Here is a 27,322-nt window from a genome sequence, read left to right as displayed (position 1 = left end):
GTTGAAGAGGAATTTGGGTTATCTGCTCTACACAGCCACAGAGGGGAGCAGCTGAAGCTGTCACATTTCAAAGGAGAGATGTCAGCAAGTTTGAGGAATCGTACAGATGTACACATATACATATGCAGAAGCACCCTATGCTATACTCACAAACTACAGAGGGAATGGGGGGCCTGCTGCTTCCAACGGCATCGGAAACCTCCAGCTCTCTTTTTTCCCCCAGACGTATTCATAAAAACACTGTAATTCTCAAAGATAACTGAGTAAACCTCAAGTATCTCTCTCTCTCTCTCTCTCTCTCTCTCTCACTCTCAGGTGATGCTGCTGGGACTCTTGGCAGTAAGTAAAGTCCTAATCAAACGGGGTAGAGCTTGGTGTCGCTTATTATTCTTTTTTTATTCTCTGTTCATATGCTATCCTTCTTTTGTCTTACTTATAGCACACTATCTTCTATAATGTGTCCCTCCCCTCTGATGTTGTGGCGGGGTCCCTTCATTCTGATCACAACGATCCCACTCACAACTCCCATTTTTCCACAGTTGTATATCCCTTACTGCTGGTCTATAACTTAAAAGGGGGAGGGGATTTAAAGTGTGCGGATGAGGGCTAATCCAGGGACATGATGTGAGAGGGATTGTGAGTGTATACACCAGAGTCTCTCATAGGGATTCTTTGCAGACCTATAGGAGATACTGTACTTCTACAGCTGTGGTGAAGTAACCATATTGTTTTGGGAGATGGCCAAAGGATGATTTCATGGTATATCCACGATCAGCATTTTCCCATGTTAGTGCATCTGATATCATTTGACTGTTTTTCTCTACCTTCTTGGTGTGGTGCTCTCTCAGCACCCACAACAGTCCAGACTCCGCCAACAACCACACCTGCGTTGGCGACTACCACCAAGCCACCCACAGACCAACTGCCCACAATTACCACTATTATGGCAGGTGGGAAAGCAACTACGGTTGTAGTTTCTGACGGCCAGGCAGAGTGCCTGTCTAAAAGGAACACCGTCTGTGTCTGAAATGGCAGCGTATTGCCTATATTCAGTATATTGCCTATATTCAGTATATTGCCTATATTCAGTATATTGCCTATATTCAGTATATTGCCTATATTCAGTATATTGCCTATATTCAGTATATTGCCTATATTCAGTATATTGCCTATATTCAGTATATTGCCTATATTCAGTATATTGCCTATATTCAGTATATTGCCTATATTCAGTATGTTGCCTATATTCAGTATATTGCCTATATTCAGTATATTGCCTATATTCAGTATATTGCCTATATTCAGTATATTGCCTATATTCAGTATATTGCCTATATAGTGCGCTACTACAGAGCCCTATGGGCCCTGGTCAAAAGTAGTGCACTACATGGAATAAAGTGCAATCGGACGCAGCCATAGTCTGAGGGCTCATCAACCTCCTGCTTCCTATTGACTTTTAAACCAGAGTACACTTACTAAAGCAGTACATACAGTAGAATGTGTCTCTGGTGCATTCCTGATGACCAGGAAATGTGTTGTCCTGCACAGCTGAAAGGGAAGGCAAGGCTATAATGTTGATGAAGCACAAAGGCAATGGAAGAGAGGAGTTGATGAGTCTTTGTCTCGGTTAGCTTGGTCATTTAGCATGTCGTAAAGTGGCTGGTTGAGTATGTGTGTTATACACTGTCGCTCACATACGTTTTTTTTACCAACCACCCTACAGTTTGTGATGTATTGCATGTTAGAAAGAATATAACATATCTGCATTTGTGTTATCAGATAAGTAACAGTATTGTTTTTTTGTAGTAAACAGTCGCTTCGTGTGTGTGTGTGTGTGTGTGTATGTGTGTCTGTGAGAGACTTTTTGGCAACTAGGTTGTACTTTCACTAGATATCCTTCACTTATTATACTTCCATGGAATCTCCCATAATGTCAGGCTGGATAGAGAGTCTCCCATGGCCCAGTGATTTCTGACCTGTGTGTGTGTGTGTGTGTGTGTGTGTGTGTGTGTGTGTGTCTGTGTGTGTGCGTGTGCGTGTGCGTGTGTGTGTGTGTGTGTGTGTGTGTGTGTGTGTGTGTGTGTGTGTGTGTGTGTGTGTGTGTGTGTGTGTGTGTGTGTGTGTGTGTGTGTGTGTGTGTGTGTGTGTGTGGTTCAGCAGAGTGGACCCCCCCCATGTCTCTGTCTCTACTGCTGTGACATGACACAGTCCTATAGGCTCTGGGCGTGTGTGTGTTCCCTGTTAGTAGGGACTTCAAAGCCTCCATAGTAACAAATGTCATTTTCGAATGCAGATAAAGTGCCCTTAGAAAGTATCACACCCCATGAGCTTTTGCACATTCTGTTGTGTTACAGCCTGAAATTGAAATGGATTAAATTGAGATTTTGTGTCACTGGTCTACACACAATATCCCATAATGTCAAAGTGGATTTATGTTTTTAGACATTTTTTTTTGTTGTTGAAATTAATTAAAAATTAAAAGCTGAAATGTCTTGAGTCAGTAAATATTCAACCACTTTGTTATGACAAGCTGAAATATTAGTGTTTAACATGATTTTTGCATGACCGCCTCATCTCTTATTTTTCTCTTTTTTGTTGTTGTAAATTTTTACTTATGAGCTTAAAAACTAAATATACACATGCAAACGACAACATACAGATGCACAGAAACATCCACAACATCACCCCTGCCCACCTGCTCACACCCCCATCTCCAGCGCCCATATCATTCTCCACCACATGGCCTCAAACTGCACCCTTTTGTTCCTCTCCATAGCCCACTTTCAACATTTAGATAATAAAGCATTTGACCTTTCCATTGTGTTAACGATGGAGGATTGGTTGATGTATTGTTTATAAGTGCGTACATGTTTTTTCAATATGATTGGCGAGAAGCGTTTCGTCCAACCCATCGGGTATCTCACTGCACTCTCATATGCCATGTCTTTAAATATGTAGACAGATGGATTATAAAGTACATTTACATTGCAATACTTCTGACAGCCAGCTTTCTAACTCCGCCCATGACGTTTGGACTTTATAGACTTCCCAGAAGGCCTGGATTATTGAGTCATTGTTAGTTTTACACTTAAGACACGACTCTGCCGTTGTGCTGTAGAATTTGGGAATTCTGTCTCATTGAATAAATTCTATACATTAGTTTACAGTGCATTCGGAAAAAGCATTCACACCCCTTGACCTTTTCCACATTTTGTTACGTTACAGCCTTATTCTAAAATTGATTAAATATATTTTTTTCCTCATTAATCTACACACAATACCCTATAATGACGAAGCAAAAACATGTCGTTTAGAAATGTTTGCAAATTTATTTTATAACAAGTCAACTGAAATATTACATTTACATAAGTATTCAGACCCTTTACTCAGTACTTTGTTGAAGCACCTTTGGCAGTGATTACAGACTCGAGTCTTCTTGAGTATGACGCTACAAGCTTGGCACACCTGTTTTGGGGGATTTTCTCCCATTCTTCTCTGCAGATCCTCTCAAGCTCTGTCAGGTTGGATGGGGAGTGTTGCTGCACAGCTATTTTCAGGTCTCTCCAAAGATGTTAGATCGGGTTCAAATCCGGGTTCTGTCTGGGCCACTCAAGGACATTCAGAGACTTTTCCCAAAGCCACTCCTGCGTTGTCTTGGCTGCGTGCTTAGGGTTGTTGTCCTGTTGAAAGGTGAACCTTCTCCCCAGTCTGAGGTCCTGAGCACTCTGTACATTGCTCCGTTTATCTTTCCCCTCGATCCTGACTTGTCTCCCAGTCGCTGATGTTGTAAAAGATCCCAACAGCATGATACTGCCACCGCCATGCTTCACCGTAGGGATGGTGCCAGGTTTCCTCCAGAAGTGATGCTTGGCATTCAGGCCAAAGAGTTGTTTCTTTTGGTTTCATCCAGTTGAGGCGCTTCAGAAGAGGAAGGGGAGGACCATCCTCCTCAGTGAATTTCATAAATGTCCTTGTAAAATATTTTAAAATGTATCCTTTTTAGATAAAACTATACTAAATATATTCACGTCACCAAGTACCCGATTTAAAACACTCTATTTTGCAAAGGTCTGCAGTAGCCTCAACATCACTCGAGAAGATGGCACCGTGGTGTCGCCGGAGGAAAGCTAGCGTCCGTTCTCCTCTGGGTACATCGACATGGTTCCCACCCCCACAAATAGACTTACACAGTAATTATGACAACTTCCGGAGGATGTCCTCCAGTCTATTAGAGCTCTAGCAGCATCAACTGACATGTTGTCCACCCAATCAAAGAATCAGATAATGAATCTAGTATAAGCATAAGCTACAGCTAGAAACCACTGCAGTGTATAAAATGTGGTGAGTAGTTGACTCAAAGAGAGAGAAAGACAATAGTTTAACAGTTTTTAACAAATGAATTTCTTCCAAAATGAAGGCCGAAGCAAGAGAGAAATAGAAAGAGAGTATCATTTTTTTCAGTTTCACCTACTTAGCTAGCAAATGCAGCTCACTAGTTTAGCCTACTGAAACATCCAGCTCAAACAGAGGGATGCTATGTTAGCTAGCTGGCTATGACTTTTCAACACAACACTGGGTCAAGGTAAGCTTTTGGTATCACAAATGTATTGCCACCGGGGCCCACCAGTGTAACTGACTATACACAGTAACGTTACTGCTTGATTGTAGCAGGTTTACTAACGCGTTTGATCTATTAGCTATATTGACTATGACTTTACTTTAGCTAATATGGTGACAACGATGTAGGCTGTTTGGCTTGGAACTGAGGAGTGGCGTCCGTCTGGCCACTCTGCCATAAAGGCCTGATTGGTGGAGTGCTGCAGAGATGGTTGTGCTTCACAAAGGTTCTCCCATCTCCTAACCCTAACCCTATCTCTAGAGCTCTGTCAGAGTGACCAACAAGTTCTTGGTCACGTCCCTGACCAAGGTGCTTCTCCTCCGATTGCTCAGTTTGGCCGGGTGGCCAGCTGTAGGAAGAGTCTTTGTGGTTCCAAACTTCTTCCATCTAAGAATGATGGAGGCCACTTTATTCTTTGGGACCTTCAATGCTGCAGAAATGTTTTGGTACCCTTCCCCAGATCTGTGCCTCGACACAATCATGTCTCCAAGCTCTACGGACAATTCCTTCGACCTCATGGCTTAGATTTTGCTCTGATATGCACTTTCAACTGTGGGTCCTTATATAGAGAGGTGTGTGCCTTTTCTAAATCATGTCCAATCAATTGAATTTACGACAGGTGGAGTCCAAGTTGTAGAAACATTTCAAGGATGATCAATGTAAACAGAATGAACCTGAATTTCATAGCAATAGGTCTGAATACTTTTTATTTTTGTTTTATTATACTTTGATTTATCTCGGCAAGTCAGTTAAGAACAAATTCTTATTTTCAATGACGGCCTAGGAACAGGGTTAACTGCCTTGGTCAGGGGCAGAACGTCAGATTTGTACCTTGTCAGCTCGGGGATTCGATCTTGCAACCATTCGGTTAGTAGTCCAACGCTCTAACTAGGCTTGGTATTTATTTTATTATTTTAAAAAATATAGCTGTAAAAATGTCTAGAAACATGTTTTCACTTCGTCATTATGGGTATTGTGTGTAGCTTGATAAGGACAATGTTTTATTTAATTGATTTTTAGAGTAATTTGGAAAAAGTCAATGGATCTGAATACTTTCCGAATGCACATAGCTCTGTAACTGTTTAAGGCACCATTGGCATCATGGTGAAATCTCTGAGCGATTTCCTTCCTCTCCAGCAACTGAGTTAGGACGGTCGCCTGTATCTTTGTAGTGACTGGGTGTAATTGATACACCATCCAAAGTGTGATTTAATAACTTCACCATGCTCAAAAGGATATTCAATGTCTGCTTTTAGTTTTACCCATCTACCAATAGGTGCCTTTTTTGCAAAGCATTGGAAAACCTCCCTGGACTTTGTGGTTGAATCTGTGTTTGTAATTCACTGCTTGACTGAGGGACTTTACAGATAATTGTATGTGTGGGGTACAGAGATTAGGTAGTCCTGGAACTTAAGTTTAATTAAGACATTTCAATTTGAAATCTTTTGGACATCAGAGCAATGTTGAGGGAATCCTATTTGAGTCAGACAAGGATGTTCCTATGATAGGTAAGAGCTGGTCATGGGTGCACCGCAGCTACGCTCAAGGTCCTAAACAACATCATAACCGCCATCGATAAGAGACATTACTGTACAGCAGTATTCATCGACCTGGCCAAGGCATTCGACTCTGTCAATCACCACATTCTTATTGGCAGACTCGACAGCCTTGGTTTCTCAAATGATAGCCTTGCCTGGTTTACCAACTACTTCTATGATAGAGTTCAGTGTGTTAAATCGGAGGGCCTGTCAGGGCCTCCCGGGTGGCGCAGTGGTTAAGGGTGCTGTACTGCAGCGCCAGCTGTAGCCCTATACACTACCCCATACACTACCCACCACCGCGACCTGTACGCTCTCGTTGGTTGGTCCTCGCTTCATACTCGTCGCCAAACCCACTGGCTACAGGTTATCTACAAGTCTCTGCTATGTAAAGCCCCGCCTTATCTCAGTTTACTGGTCACCATAGCAGCACCCACTCGTAGCACGTGCTCCAGCAGGTATATCTCACTGGTCCCCCCCAAAGCCAATTCCTCCTTTGGTCGTCTTTCCTTCCAGTTCTCTGTTGCCAATGACTGGAACGAACTGCAAAAATCTCTGAAGCTGGAGACTCATATCTCCCTCACTAGCTTTAAGCACCAGCTGTCAGAGCAGCTCACAGATCACTGCACCTGTGCATAGCCCATCTGTAAACAGCACATCTATCTACCTACCCATCCCCATACGGTTTTTATTTATTTCTTGCTCCTTTGCACCTGTAACGACCGTTGGTGGAAGAAGGTGAGGACCAAAGTGTAGCGTGGTAGGTATCCATAATACTTTTAATCCAGAATGAATGCACAAACAAAAACAACAAAACGATAACTGAACAGTTCCGACAGCTGCAACAAACACTAACCAGAAAATAACTACCCACACCCAACAGGCTGCCTAAGTATGGTTCTCAATCAGAGACAACGATTGCCAGCTGCCTCTGATTGGGAACCATACCAGGCCAAACACATAGAAATAGAAAACATAGAATGCCCACCCCAACTCAGGCCCTGACCGAACTAAAACAAATACATAAAAAAGGAACTAAGGTCAGGATGTGACACTACCCCCCCCAAAGGTGCGGACTCCGGCCGCAAAACCTAAATCCATAGGGGAGGGTCTGGGTGGGCATCTGTTCGCGGTGGCGACTCTGGCGCGGGACGTGGACCCCACTCCACCATAGTCTTGGCCCACTTAAGTGGCGCCTTTGGAGCGGCGACCCTCGCCGCCGACCTCGGACTAGTGACCCTTGCAGCGGGCCCCGAATAGAAGTGAAGTGAAGGGCGACTCTGTCAGCGCCGGAGTGAAGGGCGGCTCTGGCAGCGCCTGACTGAAGGGCGGCTCTGGCAGCGCTTGACTGAAGGGCGGCTCTGGCAGCTCCGGACTGACGGGCGGCTCTGGCAGCTCCAGACAGGAGGGAGACTGGCAGCTCCGGATAGGAGGCAGACTCTGGCAGCTCCAGACAGGAGGGAGACTCTGGCAGCTCCGGAACAGGAGGGAGACTCTGGCAGCTCCGGAACAGGAGGGAGACTCTGGCAGCTCCGGAACAGGAGGGAGACTCTGGCAGCTCCTGAACAGGAGGGAGACTCTGGCAGCTCCGGAACAGGAGGGAGACTCTGGAAGCGCCGGACAGGCGGGAGAACCTGGAGGGAGGAGACGGAGAGACATCCTGGTGTGTGGGGCTGCCACAGGAGGCCTGGTGCGTGGAGGAGGCACCGGATGGATCGGACCGTGGAGGCGCACTGGAGGTCTCGAGCACCGAGCCTGCACAACCTGTCATGGCTGGATACTCCCTGTAGCCCGGCAGGTTCGGCGGGGTGGAACAGACCGCACTGGGCTGTGCTGGCGAACCGGGGACACCGTGCGTAGGGCTAGTACCATATAACCCGGGCAGAGGAGACCCACTGGAGACCAGATGCGCTGAGCCGGCTTCATTACTCCTGACTCGATGCCCACTCTAGCCCGGCCGATACGAGGAGCTGCGATGTAGAGCACCAGGCTACGCGTGCGCACTGGGGACACCGTGCGCCTCACGGCATAACACGGTGCCTTCCCGGTCAACCTCTCGCCATGGTAAGCACGGGGAGTTGGCTCAGGTCTCCTACCTGACTTAGCCACACTCCCTGTGTGCCCCCCCCAATACATTTTTGGGGCTGCCTTTCATCCCCGTTGCGCTGCCGTGCTAACTCCTCATATCGCCGCCGCTCGGCTTTAGCTGCCTCCAGCTCTTCCCTGGGGCGGCGACATTCTCCAGCCGGTGCCCAGGGTCCCTTACCGTCCAAAATCTCCTCCCATGTCCATGAGTCCATTCCACGCTGCTCCTGGTTACCACGCTGCTTGGTCCTTTTTTAGTGGGTAGATCTGTAATGATTCTCCTCTTTGTCTGAGGAAGAGTAGTCAAGATCGGACTAAAATGCAACATGGTACATGTTAAATTTATTACAACTGAACACAAAATAACAAACGTGAAACAACGAAAATCGAAACAGTTCTGTATGGTGAAAACACAGACACAGAAAAAACTACTACCCACAACCCATAGTGGGAAAACAGGCTGCCTAAGTACGGTTCTCATTCAGAGACAACGATTGCCAGATGCCTCTGATTGGGAACCATACCAGGCCAAACACATAGAAATAGAAAACAGAACAAAAAACAGAATGCCCACCCCAAACTCACGCCCTGACCAAACTAAAACAGAGACATAAAAAAGGAACTTAAGGTCAGGATGTGACAGCACCCCAGTATCTCTACTTGCACATTAATCTTCTGCACATCTACCATTCCAGTGTTAAATTGCTATATTGTAATTACTTCGCCACCATGGCCCCCTCATTTGCTGTATATATATATGTATACTGTATATATATACTTTTTGTTTTATTTTGTTCTACAGTATTATTGACTGTATGTTTTGTTTATTCCATGTGTATCTCTGTGTTGTATGTGTCGAATTGCTATGCTTTATCTTGGCCAGGTCGCAGTTGCAAATGAGAACTTGTTCTCAACTAGCCTACCTGGTTAAATAAAGGTGAAATATATATAAAAATTCAGATATACAAAACATTGCACTGCATAAAACGTACATTTTTGTCAAATGTATTTTTGTTAGTTATGTTTCAACATTCCCTCCATCTTGTGCCAATATCAGTTCTCTTTAAGTCTTCGTACCAGTGGTATATACACTGCTCAAAAAAATAAAGGGAACACTAAAATAACACATCCTAGATCTGAATGAATGAAATACTTTTTTCTTTACATAGTTGAATGTGCTGACAACAAAATCACACAAAAATGATCAATGGAAATCAAATGTATCAACCCGTGGAGGTCTGGATTTGGAGTCACACTCAAAATTAAAGTGGAAAACCACACTACAGGCTGATCCAACTTTGATGTAATGTCCTTAAAACAAGTCTAAATGAGGCTCAGTAGTGTGTGCGGCCTCCACGTGCCTGTATGACCTCCCTACAACGCCTGGGCATGCTCCTGATGAGGTGGCGGATGGTCTCCTGAGGGATCTCCTCCCAGACCTGGACTAAAGCATCCGCCAACTCCTGGGCAGTCTGTGGTGGTGGATGGAGCGAGACATGCTGTCCCAGATGTGCTCAATTGGATTCAGGTCTGGGGAATGGGCGGGCCAGTCCATAGCATCAATGCCTTCCTCTTGCAGGAACTGCTGACACACTCCAGCCACATGAGGTCTAGCATTGTCTTGCATTAGGAGGAACCCAGGGCCAACCACACCAGCATATGGTCTCACAAGGGGTCTGAGGATCTCATCTCGGTACCTAATGGCAGGCAGGCTAACTCTGGCGAGCACATGGAGGGCTGTGCGGCCCCCCAAAGAAATGCCACCCCAGACCATGACTGACCCACCGTCAAACCGGTCATGCTGGAGGATGTTGCAGGCAGCAGAACGTTCTCCACGGCGTCTCCAGACTGTCACGTGTGTCACATGTGCTCAGTGTGAACCTGCTTTCATCTGTGAAGAGCACAGGGCGCCAGTGGCGAATTTGCCAATCGTGGTGTTCTCTGGCAAATGCCAAACGTCCTGCACGGTGTTGGGCTGTAAGCACAACCCCCTCCTGTGGACGGCGGGCCCTCATACCACCCTCATGGAGTCTGTTTCTGACCGTTTGAGCAGACACATGCACATTTGTGGCCTGCTGGAGGTCATTTTGCAGGGCTCTGGCAGTGCTCCTCTTGCTCCTCCTTGCACAAAGGCGTAGGTAGCGGTCCTGTTGCTGGGTTGTTGCCCTCCTACGGCCTCCTCCACGTCTCCTGATGTACTGGCCTGTCTCCTGGTAGCGCCTCCATGCTCTGGACACTACGCTGACAGACACAGCAAACCTTCTTGCCACAGCTCGCATTGATGTGCCATCCTGGATGAGCTGCACTACCTGAGCCACTTGTGTGGGTTGTAGACTCCGTCTCCTGCTACCACTAGAGTGAAAGCACCACCAGCATTCAAAAGTGACCAAAACATCAGCCAGGAAGCATAGGAACTGAGAAGTGGTCTATGGTTATCACCTGCAGAACCACTCCTTTATTGGGGGTGTCTTGCTAATTGCCTATAATTTCCACCTGTTGTCTATTTCATTTGCACAACAGCATGTGAAATGTATTGTCAATCAGTGTTGCTTCCTAAGTGGACAGTTTGATTTCACAGAAGTGTGATTGACTTGGAGTTACATTGTGTTGTTTCAGTGTTCCCTTTATTTTTTTGAGCAGTGTATTTTTTTCTAAGAGGTTGTCAGTTGGATAGGCTCTCTGCAAGGTTTTGTATATCTTACCTATCATATGAATAAAAACATGTTTTCCCTTTGTAATTATAGAGTATTGTGTGTAGATGGGTGAGAATATCTATTTTTTTTAATCCATTTTGAATTCAGGTTGTAACACAACAAAATGTGGAGTAGGTCGAGGGGTATGAATACTTTCTGAAGGTATTTAAAATTCCAAATTTGTTTTGTTTAGGTCTCTGACAAAGCGAGAAATTCTTTGCATCTCATATCCACCAATTGCGTCAAGCAAGCTGTGTTTGTGCTCAGTTTTAGTATGGAAGAGGGGCTGGATTCAATCCGTATTCCCAAAATATCGCGGAAGGTCTGCCTTTAGCTATTTTGACATTTAAAGGCAATGTTTCTGCGTTTGAGGACACTGCATTCATGGTGTGTCTGCTCAATCGGAAATTACCAGGACATTTTAATGCGGATCTTCCTTGATACTTCCACGTTATGGATTGAATCGAGCCCTTAGTTTGTAAAGTGCACTTAAATCTAAGGGCCATCCCCACAGAAGCAGCTTAGGACAGGGTACTGTGAAGTCAGCTACTCTACATAGCGAAAGTGATACACTGTTGTCCACAGTGGAGCACTACAGGGTCGGTTGTCCATTTCGCTGAGATGGGTCTTTATAACGCCATGGGTTCAGTTACCGTTTTAGTCGGAGACTACCTGGCCTATGCTTAAAATATTCATGATAGCTTGAACTATTCTATGGGATGAAAGGGATGAAATTTGTAATTTTTTTATTTCATCATTGGAAGCCTATAGATGTGTCACCAGCCATTTGTCCTGATGAATTCTGGAATATTCTCAATATTACTATGTAAGAGGAAAGGTCATGGTTCTTTATGAGCGCCTTCTTCTGATACCTTTCTCTGCGGTGTCACAAGTATCAGAGGGAGATTTGAAAACCGTCATCTACTGAGTACTGAGTTATGAATGTGCTCAACATTGATGATAGCGGCTTCTAGGCAGCATCCACTTAAGGTGCTTTTCAGTAAAAATAAATGAAGGTTCCATATTTATTCAGCATGCTTGTTCTTTAGACAATTCTCACTCATTCTCACCTGCTTGTTTGTCAAAATGGCTGCCCAAAGTACCAAGGCAGCCTTTTCTCGACCAGGAGGGCTGATCCTTTTTCTTCTTTCTTTTTCTTTTTCTTTTACCAGGCAGGTCAATTTACAACAAATTCAGGAAAAGTTCAGACTTAGATTGTAATGAATATGATTATGAACAGTGATTATTACCTGCCAATGTCTACCCCAAGGCTTCTCTTGGGTTGCATACATGCACACACAACAGTGTAACTCCACCACCAAGAGGCTGAGAGTGCTCTCTGATCTAGATGAACAAGCTGTCTCATCAGGGAGCAGATCTTCTCTGGGAAACCTTCTCTGAATTGGTTGGCCATTGTGACAGATGGTAAAGGGGGGTAGGGTAAAGCTGTACATGTCCCAACCTCTGTAACTTCCGTGTTACCCCACAGCTGCAGTACATTGTGACTTGCCTCAGTGCCCACCTCTTGTCCACATACGTACACGTACACGTACACGTACACGTACACGTGGTTCCAATGTAGCCCAGATAGTTTACCCGAAGGTAAATCCACCTCCAGCACTCATTAGGTTTCAACATGGCTACTACCGCACCCGAACAAAGCCATGGTGTTCAGACATGTAAATACAGATCATCAGAAAGCGGAACATGACCGACTTGAATTCCCCACATTGATGCCACAAAGATATGCCCCAGCAAGTGTCCCTAAGTACATGCATAAGCATTTCCTTAATGATATGAGGTTGTGTGTGTGTGTGTGGTACCCAGCGTGTAAAAACCTGTCCCGGCCGATAATTGGGTTTCTTTTTATGTAAAGATTGATTTGGGAGTTTGTCCCTTTGGCCATGCGCTAATGATCAACCACTGGGGAGGGATACAGACTTAATAAAACATCAGCATGCCAGACAGCAGGAAAGCTCCCACTGTTCCAAGTGCGCCCCGCTGAATCCCAATGCGCCCATCAGCAGGAGGAGGCCGAGTCGCTCACTACAGGGAGATTCTACACTTTACGCTACACCTGAAGCACGTTGCCGCATAATATTAGTGTGATTTAAATATTGAGCATACGGGAGAATGAAAACATGATTTGGTTATTTGGCAAGGGCAAAGATTTGTGTGTGTGTGTGTGAGAGCGGTGTGTGTGTCGGTGTGTTTACTAGAGTACTTGCTCGTGTGTTTATTAGTGCGTGCATGCTTTTCTGTGTACCTGTATTTCTGTCTCTCAGCCAATGTACCTTTGTTTTTGTTAGAAGCTTACATTCATTGTTAGAATACTTCAAAACGTCAGACCCTAACGAGATACTGTATGACTCCGATTTGTCTTCTGTGCCAAACAGACATCACCACCTTCACTGACATAGTGACAGCTGTGGTGGGTCCCACATCCAGCACAAAGCTCAGTGACTCCCTAACTGACACACCAGGTTGGAAACTAGTGAGATGAACGCTAGGCATTAGGCATTTGATAGTAGGTAACGTAGTAGTAGTAGCTAGTGGTACAGTGCGGAGAACAAGTATTTGATACACTGCCGATTTTGCAGGTTTTCTTACTTACAAAGCATGTAGAGGTCTGTAATTTTTATCATAGGTACACTTCAACTGTGAGAGACGGAATCTAAAACAAAAATCCAGAAAATGACATTGTATGATTTTTAAGTAAATAATTAGCATTTTATTGCATGACATAAGTATTTGATACATCAGAAAAGCAGAACTTAATAGTTGGTACAAAAACCTTTGTTTGCAATTACAGAGATCATACATTTCCTGTAGTTCTTGACCAGGTTTTCACACACTGCACCAGGGATTTTGGCCCACTCCTCCATACAGACCTTCTCCAGATCCTTCAGGGTTTGGGGCTGTCGCTGGGCAATACGGACTTTCAGCTCCCTCCAAAGATTTTCTATTGGGTTCAGGTCTGGAGACTGGCTAGGCCACTCCAGGACCTTGAGATGCTTCTTCACTCCTTAGTTGCCCTGGCTGTGTGTTTTGGGTCATTGTCATGCTGGAAGACCCAGCCACGACCCATCTTCAATGCTCTTACTGAGGGAAGGAGGTTGTTGGCCAAGATCTTACGATACATGGCCCCATCCATCCTCCCCTTAATACGGTGCAGTCGTCCAGTCCCCTTTGCAGAAAATCATCCCCAAAGAATGATGTTTTCACCTCCATGCTTCACGGTTGGGATGGTGTTCTTGGGGTTGTACTCATCCCTCTTCTTCCCCCAAACACGGCGAATGGAGTTTAGACTAAAAAGCTCTATTTTTGTCTCATCAGACCACATGACCTTCTCCCATTCCTCCTCTGGATCATCCAGATGGTCATTGGCAAATTCAGATGGGCCTGGACATGCGCTGGCTTGAGCAGCGGGACCTTGCGTGCGCTGCAGGATTTTAATCCATGACGGCGTATTGTGTTACTAATGGTTTTCTTTGAGACTGTGGTCCCAGCTCTCTTCAGGTCATTGACCAGGTTCCTGCCGTGTAGTTCTGGGCTGATCCCTCACCTTCCTCATGATCATTGATGCCCTACGAGGTGAGATCTTGCATGGAGCCCCAGACCGAGGTCGATTGAACATCATCTTGAACTTCTTCCATTTTCTAATAATTGCGCCAACAGTTGTTGCCTTCTCACCAAGCTGCTTGCCTATTGTCCTGTAGCCCATCCCAGCCTTGTGCAGGTCTACAATTTAACCCTGATGTCCTTAAACAGCTCTTTGGTCTTGGCCATTGTGGAGAGGTTGTAGTCTGTTTGATCGAGTGTGTGGACAGGTGTCTTTTTATACAAGTAACGAGTTCAAACAGGTGCAGTTAATACAGGTAATGAGTGGAGAACAGGAGGGCTTCTTAAAGAAAAACTAGGTCTGTGAGAGCCGGAATTATTACTGTTTGGTAGGTGATGAAATACTTATGTCATGCAATAAAATGCAAATTAATTACTTAAAAATCATACAATGTGATTTTCTGGATTTTTGTTTTAGATTCAGTCTATCACAGTTGAAGTGTACCTATGATACAAATTACAGACCTCTACATGCTTTGTAAGTAGGAAAACCTGCAAAATCAGCAGTGTATCAAATACTTGTTCTCCCCACTGTATGTGTAAAGTCTGATCACCTCAAACTGTATATCAATGCAAACTCCTTTTATTAGTCTAGGCACTTTTAGTACCCACACTTAGATTAGTCTCAGTGGTTTTGTAGAATAGATTTTTGTAGAAAAGACTATATATACAGCATGTTTGTCTATGATGCTAGACAACATCTGGAGAGCATTGGTGTGTAAATGCAATAAGCCTCTCAATTACCTAAATTACCTCATTGCTGGCTCAGTAAATGCTTTCCAATTGTTCCCTCAAGTGCTGCTTCTGGCAACAGATCAAACGTCTGTGCCAGCGACGATACCAGCCACTCTTCCAGCCAGTATGTCAGACACTGTGCCAGTCTCTGCCAGTCCCGACCAGACAGACAGTCCATCCTTAACCACAGTGAACTTTCCCCCAATGGAGGTAAATCCCCCCACAACCACAGTGAGAGCGCAGCCGAAAGGTAAGTACCCTGAAACACCAGTCGAATCACTGACCTCTGACCTCTCACCCTTACACTACATGAGCTTTAACACCTCAAATAATACTTTTTTCTCCAAATGTCTTTTGATATTGTTCAGGGATCTAAATGTATGAATATTGGTTAGACTATTCTTGAAACATATCCACTTTGGACATATCGATGGTCACATGGATTTTCTGTGACTTAATCATTTAGTACATTTTACAAAAGTTTGGGACTATAAGAATAGCAAAGCAAACCTGGGTTATGATACCATAAAACATCATAACTGACTAGCAATTTTACATTGATGTAATAATAGAAATGTTGATTGTTGTCCTTCATCCGTGTTAACTAATGAGCGCAATACAAGACGGGACACATGCTGAACTGAGCACAGTGGCGTAGTAGTGTTTGTGATCTTACTCCTACTAAAACACTTTGTCCGTCTCACAATCTGTGTCTCGTAAACCATCTGTTTTAAACCGTCTTGCCTGTAAGCAAAACTGAGACCAGGGGTTAACAGCAGATTAAACTGTGGTTTAATGGGAACAGTCAAGTGACGCACTGGGTCCTTGAAACAGACGCTGAAGAGAGACCGGCAGGAGAAACAAAACGTCTTCATTGTTTGGCAGAGGAAACCCAAAGAAGCCTGTAGACTGTCATATTTACCCTTATTAACCTCTGCCGGTGTGAATCAGGTCTGCCAGAGGCCATAGAGTGCTTTATTCTCCCCAGAGGTTGCACTTGGGTAAAGAGATTAAACATGATTACTGGGCTAAAGTAGTCCTGAAGGCAAGGTATGGTATAAGGGCCATGATTACTGACCTCTTAACATCTCCATGTGCTAGGCTACTTACACTTTAGGATTCCCTGTCTGGTGCCAGCTACTAGCTTAGTAGTGTCCCTCAGTGCCAGGTTGGAGTATTAGAACAGAGCTTTGCTGTTGTATTCACTGTACAAATGCTACATGAAAGAGACAGTGAATGTGGGAGTGAATTGGGGTGTTTGGAGAGTATGGAATGCATACTTTGAGAGGACCAATGATAAAAAAAAGTTTAAGTCATGATATCATTCCGTGCTGTGTTTTGGTCTATTGACAGAGACGTTTTGGGTAATACATTTAAAAAAAATACAGAAGGTGAGAAGTTGGCCAAGTCTTTTCTACTCTCTTGTTTGGAAGATAAAATACCCAGCAGGCTCACTATCCCTCAGGCTCTGGCAGCATGTTGAGTTCATCCCAGGGCTTTCCCAGAACACAGATTAAACTGCCTACTTTGATTCCCTCGGGAATGTTTGATAGGAAAAGGAATGCAACAGAACATTTCACACCACCTGCGATAGAATGGCACCAAAGTGCTTTGTGGCGCTGGACTTTTGAATCAAATGGTCATTCTGTTTGTTGCTCTCTTACCGCCTTCCTCCTGCCGAGCAAGGGTCTGATGATATCCACTGTTCACAAGGAAAGTGCTGCCACTGGACACAATCAGCAGCCAGGAGCGATAAATCATTAAAAAAACGCTATCATTTGTGTAGCATCATCTTTTTCTGGAGCACAGCATCGAGCCAGCAATACTGGTGCTGGGGGCCAAAGCTCAAGCCTTTTCTGATCTATTTCTGAATACCAATTGAATGAACAGCTGCTAAATATTTCACAAGCCGGGAGAAGACAGGTCGTGGTAAGGGAGAGCAAACCAGGCAAGTTACGGAGCCTGTGGAGATAGATACAGTAGATAGATACATGAAACCATAACAGGATGGAGGCACGGAGCCGTGTCCTTGAGGAGTAGCCACAGGGCAGATGCAGGGGAAGTGATGATATCTGGGCATGGGGTATCCCATTTCTACTGATACTGACAGAAATAGGGGAAAGTTGAATGCTGTAGATATCACAAGACGATGCCAGAGAGCGAACATCAAAATATTATAAATATAGCGGTGCAGTGGTTAGTATGCCATCTTAACAACTGATTGGTGTGATTTTTTTCTGTACACAATTGCAGTTACTGAATCATCTGATGCAGCTGATGCCACATCTGACTCAGTCACACCATCATCTGATGCAACCACTCCAACATCAGTTGGATATACTCTCACACCTGACAGCACAACGACAACTTCTTACACAGTGACTTCTGACACCAGTACCACAGCATCTGACACAAGTACTACTACATCTGACACAAGTACGGCTACATCTGAAACAAGTACTACAACATCTGAAACAAGTACTACTACATCTGAAACAAGTACTACTACATCTGACACAAGTACCACAGCATCTGACACAAGTACCACAGGATCTGACACCAGTACCACAGCATCTGACACAAGTACCACAGCATCTGACACAAGTACCACAGCATCTGACACAAGTACCACAGCATCTGAAACAAGTACTACAACATATGACACAAGTACCACAGCAACTGACACAAGTACCACAGCAACTGACACAAGTACCACAGCATCTGACACAAGTACCACAGCATCTGACACAAGTACCACAGCATCTGACACAAGTACCACAGCATCTGACACAAGTACCACAGCATCTGACACAAGTACTCCAGCATCTGACACAAGTACTACATTTGACACAAGTTCAACAACAACTGAGAGAAGTACTACAATATTTGACACAATTACGACACTATTTGACATTAGTATTACACCTTCTGTCACTAGTACTAACACAGTTGACACAAGTACCACAACATTTGACACAAGTACCACAACATTTGACACAACCACCACAGTATCAGACACAAGTATCACAACATTTTACACAAGTACTACATTTCTAACAAGTACTAAAACATCTTACACAAATATTTATTTTGACACAAGTTCTACAACAACTGACACAAGTACTGTATCTGACTCAAGTACTACAATATTTGACACAATGACTTCAACATCTGATATATTTACCACAACTTATGGCACAATTACTTCAGCATCTGATGTATTCACTTCAACATCTGGTGTGCCCTTTCTGGCATCGGACACAGTTACTCCAGCATCTGATGTAGTAACACCACCAACAGATGGATTTACCTCACCCCCTGATGATACATTTATTCCAGCATCTGAGGGAGATACAGCCGCCTCTGACGTGGCTACTTCAGTATCTGATGGACTGACCTCACAACCTGATGACGCTCCTTCAACACCTCAAGCAGTTCCTCCAACTCCCGACACGGTTTCCTCAGCACCTGATCCTCTATCCCGTACACCGGGTAGAGACACCACCCAAGCTCCAGACAAATCGACTCCAGCACCTGACACAGATACCTCAACATCTGATCCTGCTACCCTGGCACCTGTTGTAGCTACTACAGTTCCAGACTCATCTTCAGCAGCTCCTGATCCTGCTACCCCATCTCCTGATGTAGGACCAGTTCCTGATTCAGTTGATCCAGCTCCTGATGTAGGACCAGCTCTTGATTCAGTTGATTCATTTCCTGATTCAGTTGATCCAGCTCCTGATGCAGGACCATCTCCTGATTCAGTTGATCCAGCTCCTGATGTAGGACCAGCTCTTGATTCAGTTGATTCATTTCCTGATTCAGTTGATCCAGCTCCTGATGCAGGACCATCTCCTGATTCAGTTGATCCAGCTCCTGATGTAGGACCAGCTCTTGATTCAGTTGATTCATTTCCTGATTCAGTTGATCCAGCTCCTGATACAGTTGATCCAGCTCCTGATGATGCTGTTGATCCAGCCCCTGATGCAGGACCAGCTCCTGATTCAATGTATCCAGCTCTTGATTCAGTTGATTCAGCTCCTGATTCAGGACCAGCTCCTGATGCTGCCGCTCCAATGCCTGATGCTGGGGTCGGTGAGAAAGTGGAAAATAAAGAAGAAAATGTTAAAGAGGAAAAAGGTACACCGTGATATAGCAACAATACCCTCTTATTTTTTTCATTTACAAGTGTATGAATATTCCATCAGTAAACTATGGTAAAACTGCAAATATTGAAGGAACTATCCCACTGGGCACAGAAGTAATTTCAACGTCTAGTTTTGATTTTATATTTGGTTGACCAATCAGTTTTCTATATTGATTCAACAACATGACATAGCAAAAATATTCTAAAATTATGTGGAGCCAACGTTGAATTAACCAATATTTGCCCAGTGGTATATTTAGAATGAACAATGTTATCCTCTAATGTACAGTTGTGTATGCAGTCTATATGCTGCTAATAGGCAGTTGTGTCAGTAAGGTTTTATGACCTTCACACGAGCTGTTGCCTTATTGTCTCAACCATTTGACAAAGCCATTGTCTAAAGGGTCATTCAGCATGAATAAAGAATGAGTAAAAAGTTTGAAGTTGCTTTTTTTCTGATCTCTCAATCTCTCCGGTGTACACAGTTACCCCCATAACTGAAGCCAAAGGGGAAAGCAAAGAGGAAGAGAAAGAGAAAAAAAAATATTTTCAAACGAAAGACAATGAGAAAAAAGGTATATTGATTAACAGTAGTCTAGTAGTATTTGTACTGTATGTTGTGTGTGTTACAAAATATAGTTGTGTCAGATTTAAAAATAGTTTAGTATGATCCAACAACTCAACTCTGTTATGGAAGCAGATGGGGATCTGTGAAACTCACTCCTCAGCCTGAAGTGAATTCACTTGAGCTGCTGAACAGTTAGCTTTTTGGTGGAGCAACTGGGTAGACACTTCAGAAGGGGGGTTATGTGTGTTTGCGAGGCAGAGGTCCTGGGTTCAAGCCTTGATATGAGCTGAATCAGGAGGAAGTGGCAGTCGTTAAGCAAGCGGCGTGACATCCTTTACAATGGTGCCAATTGACTCAGATCTGCAGTTGCGCTCAGCTCAATGCTGGGTTCCCCGTGGAGGGAATTTGGGGGGGGTGAAGGTAGCAGATGGGGATCTGTGAAACTCCACTCGCGCTGCCGAACAGCTAGCTGGGTAAGACGCTTCAGGAGGGCGGCCATGTTTGTTTGCGAGGCAGAGGTCCCGGGTTCAAGCCTGAATCAGGAGGGAGAGGTAATCGCTAAGCAAGCAGTGACCTCCTTTACATTAGCGTTAGCATGTCAATTTGTAGTGGTGTCAGTAACCATTCATGTTGAATTCCCTGAACCAACTCAAGGGGGTTGAAGTTGGAGTGTTAGTCACCTGGTTGCTATAGGAAAACATCCCCACTGGGTGTCAGAGCGCAAACAGATAATTGATGGACAAAATAGGTTGCGGAAAAGCCATTTTTGGATGAGCCCATGTCCCAGTAGGATACCTGATCCATGGTTTCAGGAGGCTATTGACTCAAAGCACCAGGCTGCTAACAAGCATTAGAAGTCGTCTGTGTGTTTTGTCAAACCTAGAGCAGCTAATGTATTTTTGTTGTTGACAAGGATCATTTGGTACAGAATATGCCACATAGTATTGTGTGGGTGATTCTGTCACCACTCAGACTCCACTCATCAGCTGTAGCCGAACCAGTATTGCAAACTAAACATCTTTGCAATGGACTATGATTCCAATCACTTGATTTGGCACTAAACGGGAGAAACGGACTGAAGCTCATTTCGTGTTATGTTTAAATGTTCAAATAAAATAATTGTTACGTTTCCCTAATAAACACAACCCAGGTAGACATTTTATTGCTGGTGAGATGGATTGTCTGAATGGGACTGAGATGTTGTTCTTGTAGAGGAATGAATAACTGCACTTTGTGAATGACTAAACGTTGTGGTAATATAAAATACTGTGTGTTAATGTGTAGATTTCAATGGTTTATGGAATGTATGAGGTCTTTCTCTGTGAATCATGCAAGATGTCTGAGCAGTTGGCACCCTATTGTGTTTCAGGATTCCTTTGGCATCAATTGTATATTTTAGTAGCCATGATATTTCAGACACTGTGTAGTAGAGGCTTGTACACATTGGCATGTCAGTATTATCTATAACACAGTTAAATAGATCCTTTATTTCCCAAGCGGTTGTAAAACTGTTGATTCCTGGTGGGTCCAAATACAGCGAGTCTAAGGTTGCATACGTCCAGTTTCAAGGTAAGACATGATTCACCACACTGAAGCTTTGAATCTGTTTGGACTAGAGAACTGTGGAAAAATGACCAAAGTTTGTCCAGTCTTTTTCCTTCCTTCATTCATTTGTCTTTTTGTTTTTTTTCCCCCATGCGTTTTTATGTTGCACGTTTGGGTTTTGTTTGCTTCGTAAGGTAAGCAACTTATTTCCCCTCCATTTATAGTATTACTGTCGTTACCTTTTTATTGTGAACTTGTAATGAAATCTCAGAACCTATAGGGTCTGTGTCGCAACAGATTGTATAGTGTCATTTGTGTGGATGACTGTGTTAACTGTGGATTCCTTTGTGAGATAGTGACCATTCTTTCAACAATCTGTAGGGTAATAGGCCCATTAATTTGTGATAAGCTGTTTTTGCCCCTCCCCCCGTCCCACTGCTCTACTCTGTGGTACAGCAGGTCTTCATATTACACCAGCAGCATCTTTTTTAAATAGCGTGTCAATAATGAATCCCCTCTAAGCAAAGAGATGTAACATGATGCCTGATTAAATAACTAAACTGTCAGCTAAATCGTCTTGTACATTAGCATTAAAAACAATTTTATTCAGATTCTTGTAGTATGATGTAACAAACTCCTAAAGCATTATAAGCTTCATTGTGACATCATATATATATATATATATATATATTGATTTACACCTAATTAAAATAATTACACCTAATTAAAATATTATATAATATTTTAATTGGGTGTAAATCAATGAATCAATCAAAAAAATATATAATGCAAAACTAAATTGACACCTTGGTGTATTTGCTCTACCAATTGTTTTTATCCCTTGGTAAATCAATGTGCAGTACTCAGAGGCTGATTGTTAGCTGGTTGAATACGGCAGATTTGAGCTTATTGAGGTCAAGTGATTTCCCATGGGGCCACAAAGTCAGGAACTGGTTTCTGAACTAAGCATACTTCAGCTCTATGGAGCTAGCTATGTCTTGCCTATTTGGCTTTTGTATGATGAGTGAAACAGTTTTGGGGTATACCTAAATCTCTGAGTGCTACCTCTGCATTTGAATAGGACTCCATTCCTCCTCTTCCTCTTCCTCATCCTCCAGCACCTTGTACTAACCCTACTCTGCTCTTCCCCCCCTGTCAGACTGCGAGTGCTATGGCCACTCGAACCGCTGCAGTTATATTGACTTTATCAACATCGTGACTTGCGTCAGCTGTAAACACAACACTAGGGGGCAGAACTGTCAGCACTGCCGACTGGGATTCTTCCGGAATGTCTCTGCCGAGCTGGACGATGAGAACGTTTGTATAGGTCAGTTAGGATCTCTCCTCACTGTCTCACCACGCAAACTCCACCCTCAACGCACTCACTATAAACAGCTATGAAGAGTTTAACCCGTTTGCCCATCACTGACATGTCCACACATACAGCATTTTACTACTGACTTTCTTCATGAACATTTACACATGGATATGCACGGTGGAAAAGGTTGATGAAGACGTTGATAAAGGCATAACAAGACAGCTTATCATTTTTGTATTGCCTTCAATCCCTACTAATTGCCTGCAAACCTCTGTGACGTGTCTCCTGTATGACCCCGTTGTAGCTCAACAGGATTAAAAGCCCGATCCTTCGACCATGCTAACGGCTAAAGAGAATCGTAGAAGCTTAGCTGATCATTTATTTAGAAATGCTTTGAAAACATACCATAGCAGCCTTTATAAAAATGCTAAGCAATTACAATTACACATGCAGGATATAAAGAGGTCAAGTGTCAGTGTACTTTCACATATCTTCTGCCATACGTATTAGAATTGTGCTTGGTGGTGCCCATGCATCCTATTCCACTCCCCACTTATCATTGGGTAAGGTGAAAGTAACTGTACACTTAAAGAATACAGCCAGTGCCAAAATTGCATTTAACAATCACCAATTTTAAACAACATGTAACATTCGGGTGCATTTATAAACTATTTATTTGGACAGCAAAAAAATGACAATTTCAACCAATGAGTTTTAATGGTTTAATTACTGATTTTTATACACATTTATAATAAATAGTCTTACCTTTGTTAAACCCATTATTATGTTTACCTTAAAGTAATATCAGAGCCATTCATCAGTGTAGTAACATTTTACTACACAAATACCACTACACATACCATTGAACTACCACAGCACAGTACCGAGCAGGAATGATACAATGGCATACTGACACCTACTGGAGGCTCACTCAAACACAACTGGGTCGTGTTCATTTGGACATGCAACAGACAATGTTTTGCAACCGAAATAAAAATCATAATTTCTTACTTGGAAACTTATTCTGTTTGGTGCCAAATGAACACAACCCTGTTTTACCGGTTTCCGCTTGGGCAAATCTGATATTTTTCTCAATGATTAAACAATGACGTCAGCTGAACTCTTAAAACACACGTTGTATGACATTTTATCCAAATAGGTTTGCCACAGAATTCAGTGCCAGTGTTATAAGACACAGCTGTGAATTGGGCCTGAAGTCTTCAGGCGGAAATCAAGACATACACTAGAGAACATGGCTTGAAGCAGGTATTACAGAGAAATAGTGAAGCAATGCCTCATGCTGTCATAGTTTCCTCAGGGTGAGAGAGACGCATTAGGGAACAAGTCAAAACCGACAACGCCTACATTTTCCCTTCAGGTAAAGAGATGAAATGTTCATAGAATCGTCAGTATCAAACGGATAGCCTACCACTGACCTGTTCATCTTTATATGAGCACATGTGACCAGGACTAGTGAAACTGCTGTTTCAGCTAAATTGATGAGTACTGATCTTAGATGTACTGTATTTCTACCCTTACTAAAGCAGTAATGTGTTGTTAATCCCTCTTGTGCAGAGTGTAATTGTAATCAGCTGGGATCCTTCCATGCTCGCTGCAACGACACAGGGTTCTGCCAGTGTAGAGATGGCTCCATTGGGCCGAAGTGTGAGGACTGCCTCCCTGGATACAGCTGGAGACAAGGTTGCTCCCGTAAGTCGGGGTGTGTGTTGAGTGTGTGAAGGTGAAGTTAAATGAAAGGTAAAGTTAAGACCAGTAGCCTACAGTTGAGCATTTTGCCAATTGAATGGGAATCAATGCACAGTGAGCTCCATGAGTCCTTTCAAGGTCATGTAACAATCTGGCAAGCTTCACTGTATAATCAGTCCTTCAACAGAAAATATCAACCGTACAGGTAAGGTCAAAACAGGTGTCTTGTTAATGTATAGTACTCGTGGCCAAAACCAGTGAACGTTTCTCAGGGTGTCCTTCAGCGACTCTAGGCTTGAGTCATTCAGTTTTCACACTGATCCTATTCCCTTTGTTTCCTCCCTCCCTCTCCTCCCTGTCTCATCTCGTAGCCAACGTCTGCGATGATGAGTTCCTGCTGTGCCAGAATGGAGGCACCTGCTTCCAGAACCAGAAGTGTCTGTGTCTGCCAGAGTATAAGGGGGTGCTGTGTGAGCAGCTGCTCTGCGAGGGAGAGAGGGGCTGCAGCGGTGCCTCTGCCTCCTACGTCAGCCTGGCCGCCATGCTGAGCTGCCTTCTAGCCAACGCCCTGCTTAGAATAGTCACTGCTTGCTGAGCCACAACCAGTACAGCTGGAGCACACCTGGCTGTAGTATTGGGACCCTCCACCCGCCGCGCTAACCTCAGTCTCACGGTGCCGTTTGCATTCTGAAACATTGTTTGCGGGCACCAAGCCTCTCGTCGCCTCGCCACAATGAAACAAAGAGAGAGTTCCTCTCTGGCTCTCATTCTGAAAGCCAGTGCTGAAAGAATGTATACCAAAAAAAAAAAAATCACTATCTAAGAAAAGTTTAAAGAGCGAAGAGTATTCTTTATGAAACAGTTTTTTTTGTTCTTGTCGTACATCTAAGTTTGTTCTCACTGAAATACTGCACTTAGCCAACTTGTTTTCTGAACAGAGATGGTTGTAATCACTGCTGAGGCCTACTAATGCCAAGTTTCTCTTACTCTCAAATTCACGTTTCCTTACTTTGCTGCATAGCCTGTTTGTTTCCTGACAACCATCATTGAACTGAAAAGAGCGGGGAAATATGAGTAAAACATGTTTTAATCAGAGTTGGTGTTTCAGTGGCTTGTGGTGGAGAATCAATTGTTGCATGGAAATCATGAAGCAAAGAGAGGGAGTATGACCTATCCAAATTGAACAAATCTATGTATATTTCAAAGGAAATATATGACTATTGTATATTAACATTGTTTGAATATTTTTGGTAGAAATTGTTATTTTTGTTCTAAGTAAACGTTATCATTCTAAAGAAAATGACCCATGATGAGCTTTTTACTACTGTAAACCTTTCTGAGAATGTGACTGTTAGAAGAATAGGATGATGTTCCTGATTCCATTGGATAAAGACAGTTGAAGGAATAAAGCGTGAAGGTTTGAAAGTTCAATCATTTGACTCCAGGGTTTTATCGCAACACACACACTCGCTCTCTCTAACACGTGAATATAATATTTCCCGGAAGAACACATTTCTGTAACATAGTTTTAGGCACTTCTTATTATATTGGATCTTGGGATCACGAACAAGAGCATTATCATTAATCCCTTATCAAATGTCTATAACAAAACATGTACAGTTGCAAGAGCTGCATTGATATATTAGTTGATCATTTTAGCTCGCACAACATGAAATCGTGGCGTTGATACTACACTATTATGATTTTATAGGTATACTTATAGTGTGCGTCACAAGCCTGCTACGTAAGTGAAATCAGAAATCAAATCTGGATATTTGTCATGAAATTCTGTTTGAAACTGCATATGGAATGTAAAAACCCATATCCAAAATGAACGTCTTCCCAGATCTGGGTTTTAGCAGCCAATGATATTAGAGGACAGAGCTGTGGAGCACAATATAGGATTGATACACGACAAATCCTCAACGGAAGAGGAGCACCGCAGTTGGAAATATTTTGTGCTTGTGACCCAGTTTGGTTCTATAAAATGTATATGATAGAGAGCCTACTAATTCAAAATGTAAATGTTTGCTCATTAACAGAAACACGACAAGTTAGGTCTTAGTTGTGTAAAGTGCTTCAGTAAAAATGCTTTAAACTGCTACTTAAGTAGTTTTTTTTGGGGGGGGGGGGTAAATGTAATTTACTTTACTATTTATATTTTTGACAACTTTTACACTTACTTCACTACATTCCTAAAGAAAATAATGTACTTTTCCCTTACATTTTGAATGCAGAAAAGGAAAATGACCCAATTCACACACTTATCAAGATAACATCCCTGGTCATCCCTTGCCTCTGATCTGGCAAACTCCTTAAACACAAATGCTTCATTTGTAAATGATGTCAGAGTGTTGGAGTGTGCCTTTGGCTATCCATATTTTTGTCTTAATTGTGCCATCTGTTATGCTTAAAATAAGGAATTTGAAATGATTTATACTCCTACTTTGAATTTTGATAATTACGTATATTTTAGCAATTGCATTTACTTTTGATACTTAAGTATATTTAAAACCATATACTTTAACACTTTTACTTCATTTGTATTTTACTGGGTGACTTTCACTTTTACTTGAGCCATTTTCTATTAAGGTATCTTTACTTTTATTCAAGTATGAAAATGGGGTATTTTTTCCACCACTGTTAGGTCTTCGCGGTTAGCCATCAGGACTCCAGCTACACTAGTCTTGGGTAAGTGAGCACACAGATCTTGCACTTGAAGGAATAGTGGTCTACTGATACTGAGT

At 43.2% G+C, this 27,322-nt stretch overlaps 1 protein-coding gene across 5 annotated transcripts in view; it reads left to right on the top strand.

Moving 5' to 3' along the window:
- Positions 1–26,006, top strand: part of LOC118358043 (netrin-G2-like) — a 55,983-nt gene extending 29,977 nt beyond the window's left edge. The window contains exons 4-13 of one of the 5 annotated variants that reach the window (XM_052478545.1): positions 316–339; positions 849–950; positions 13,331–13,417; positions 15,352–15,540; positions 17,544–19,430; positions 19,923–20,012; positions 21,503–21,574; positions 22,710–22,877; positions 24,444–24,578; positions 24,947–26,006. In XM_052478545.1, the coding sequence (XP_052334505.1) occupies positions 316–339; positions 849–950; positions 13,331–13,417; positions 15,352–15,540; positions 17,544–19,430; positions 19,923–20,012; positions 21,503–21,574; positions 22,710–22,877; positions 24,444–24,578; positions 24,947–25,170 (2,978 nt within the window). In that variant the 3' untranslated portion in view covers positions 25,171–26,006. The remainder of the gene's footprint in view (positions 1–315; positions 340–848; positions 951–13,330; positions 13,418–15,351; positions 15,541–17,543; positions 19,431–19,922; positions 20,013–21,502; positions 21,575–22,709; positions 22,878–24,443; positions 24,579–24,946) is intronic. The other 4 variants (XM_052478546.1, XM_052478547.1, XM_052478548.1 and 1 more) reach the window with 4 other exon arrangements.
- Positions 26,007–27,322: the final 1,316 nt, after the last annotated feature.

This window comes from Oncorhynchus keta, chromosome 25 (assembly GCF_023373465.1).
Source record: "Oncorhynchus keta strain PuntledgeMale-10-30-2019 chromosome 25, Oket_V2, whole genome shotgun sequence".
Lineage (NCBI taxonomy): Eukaryota > Metazoa > Chordata > Actinopteri > Salmoniformes > Salmonidae > Oncorhynchus > Oncorhynchus keta.
The sequence above is the reverse complement of the archived record's forward strand: the minus strand, read 5'-3'. Positions and strand labels throughout refer to the sequence as shown.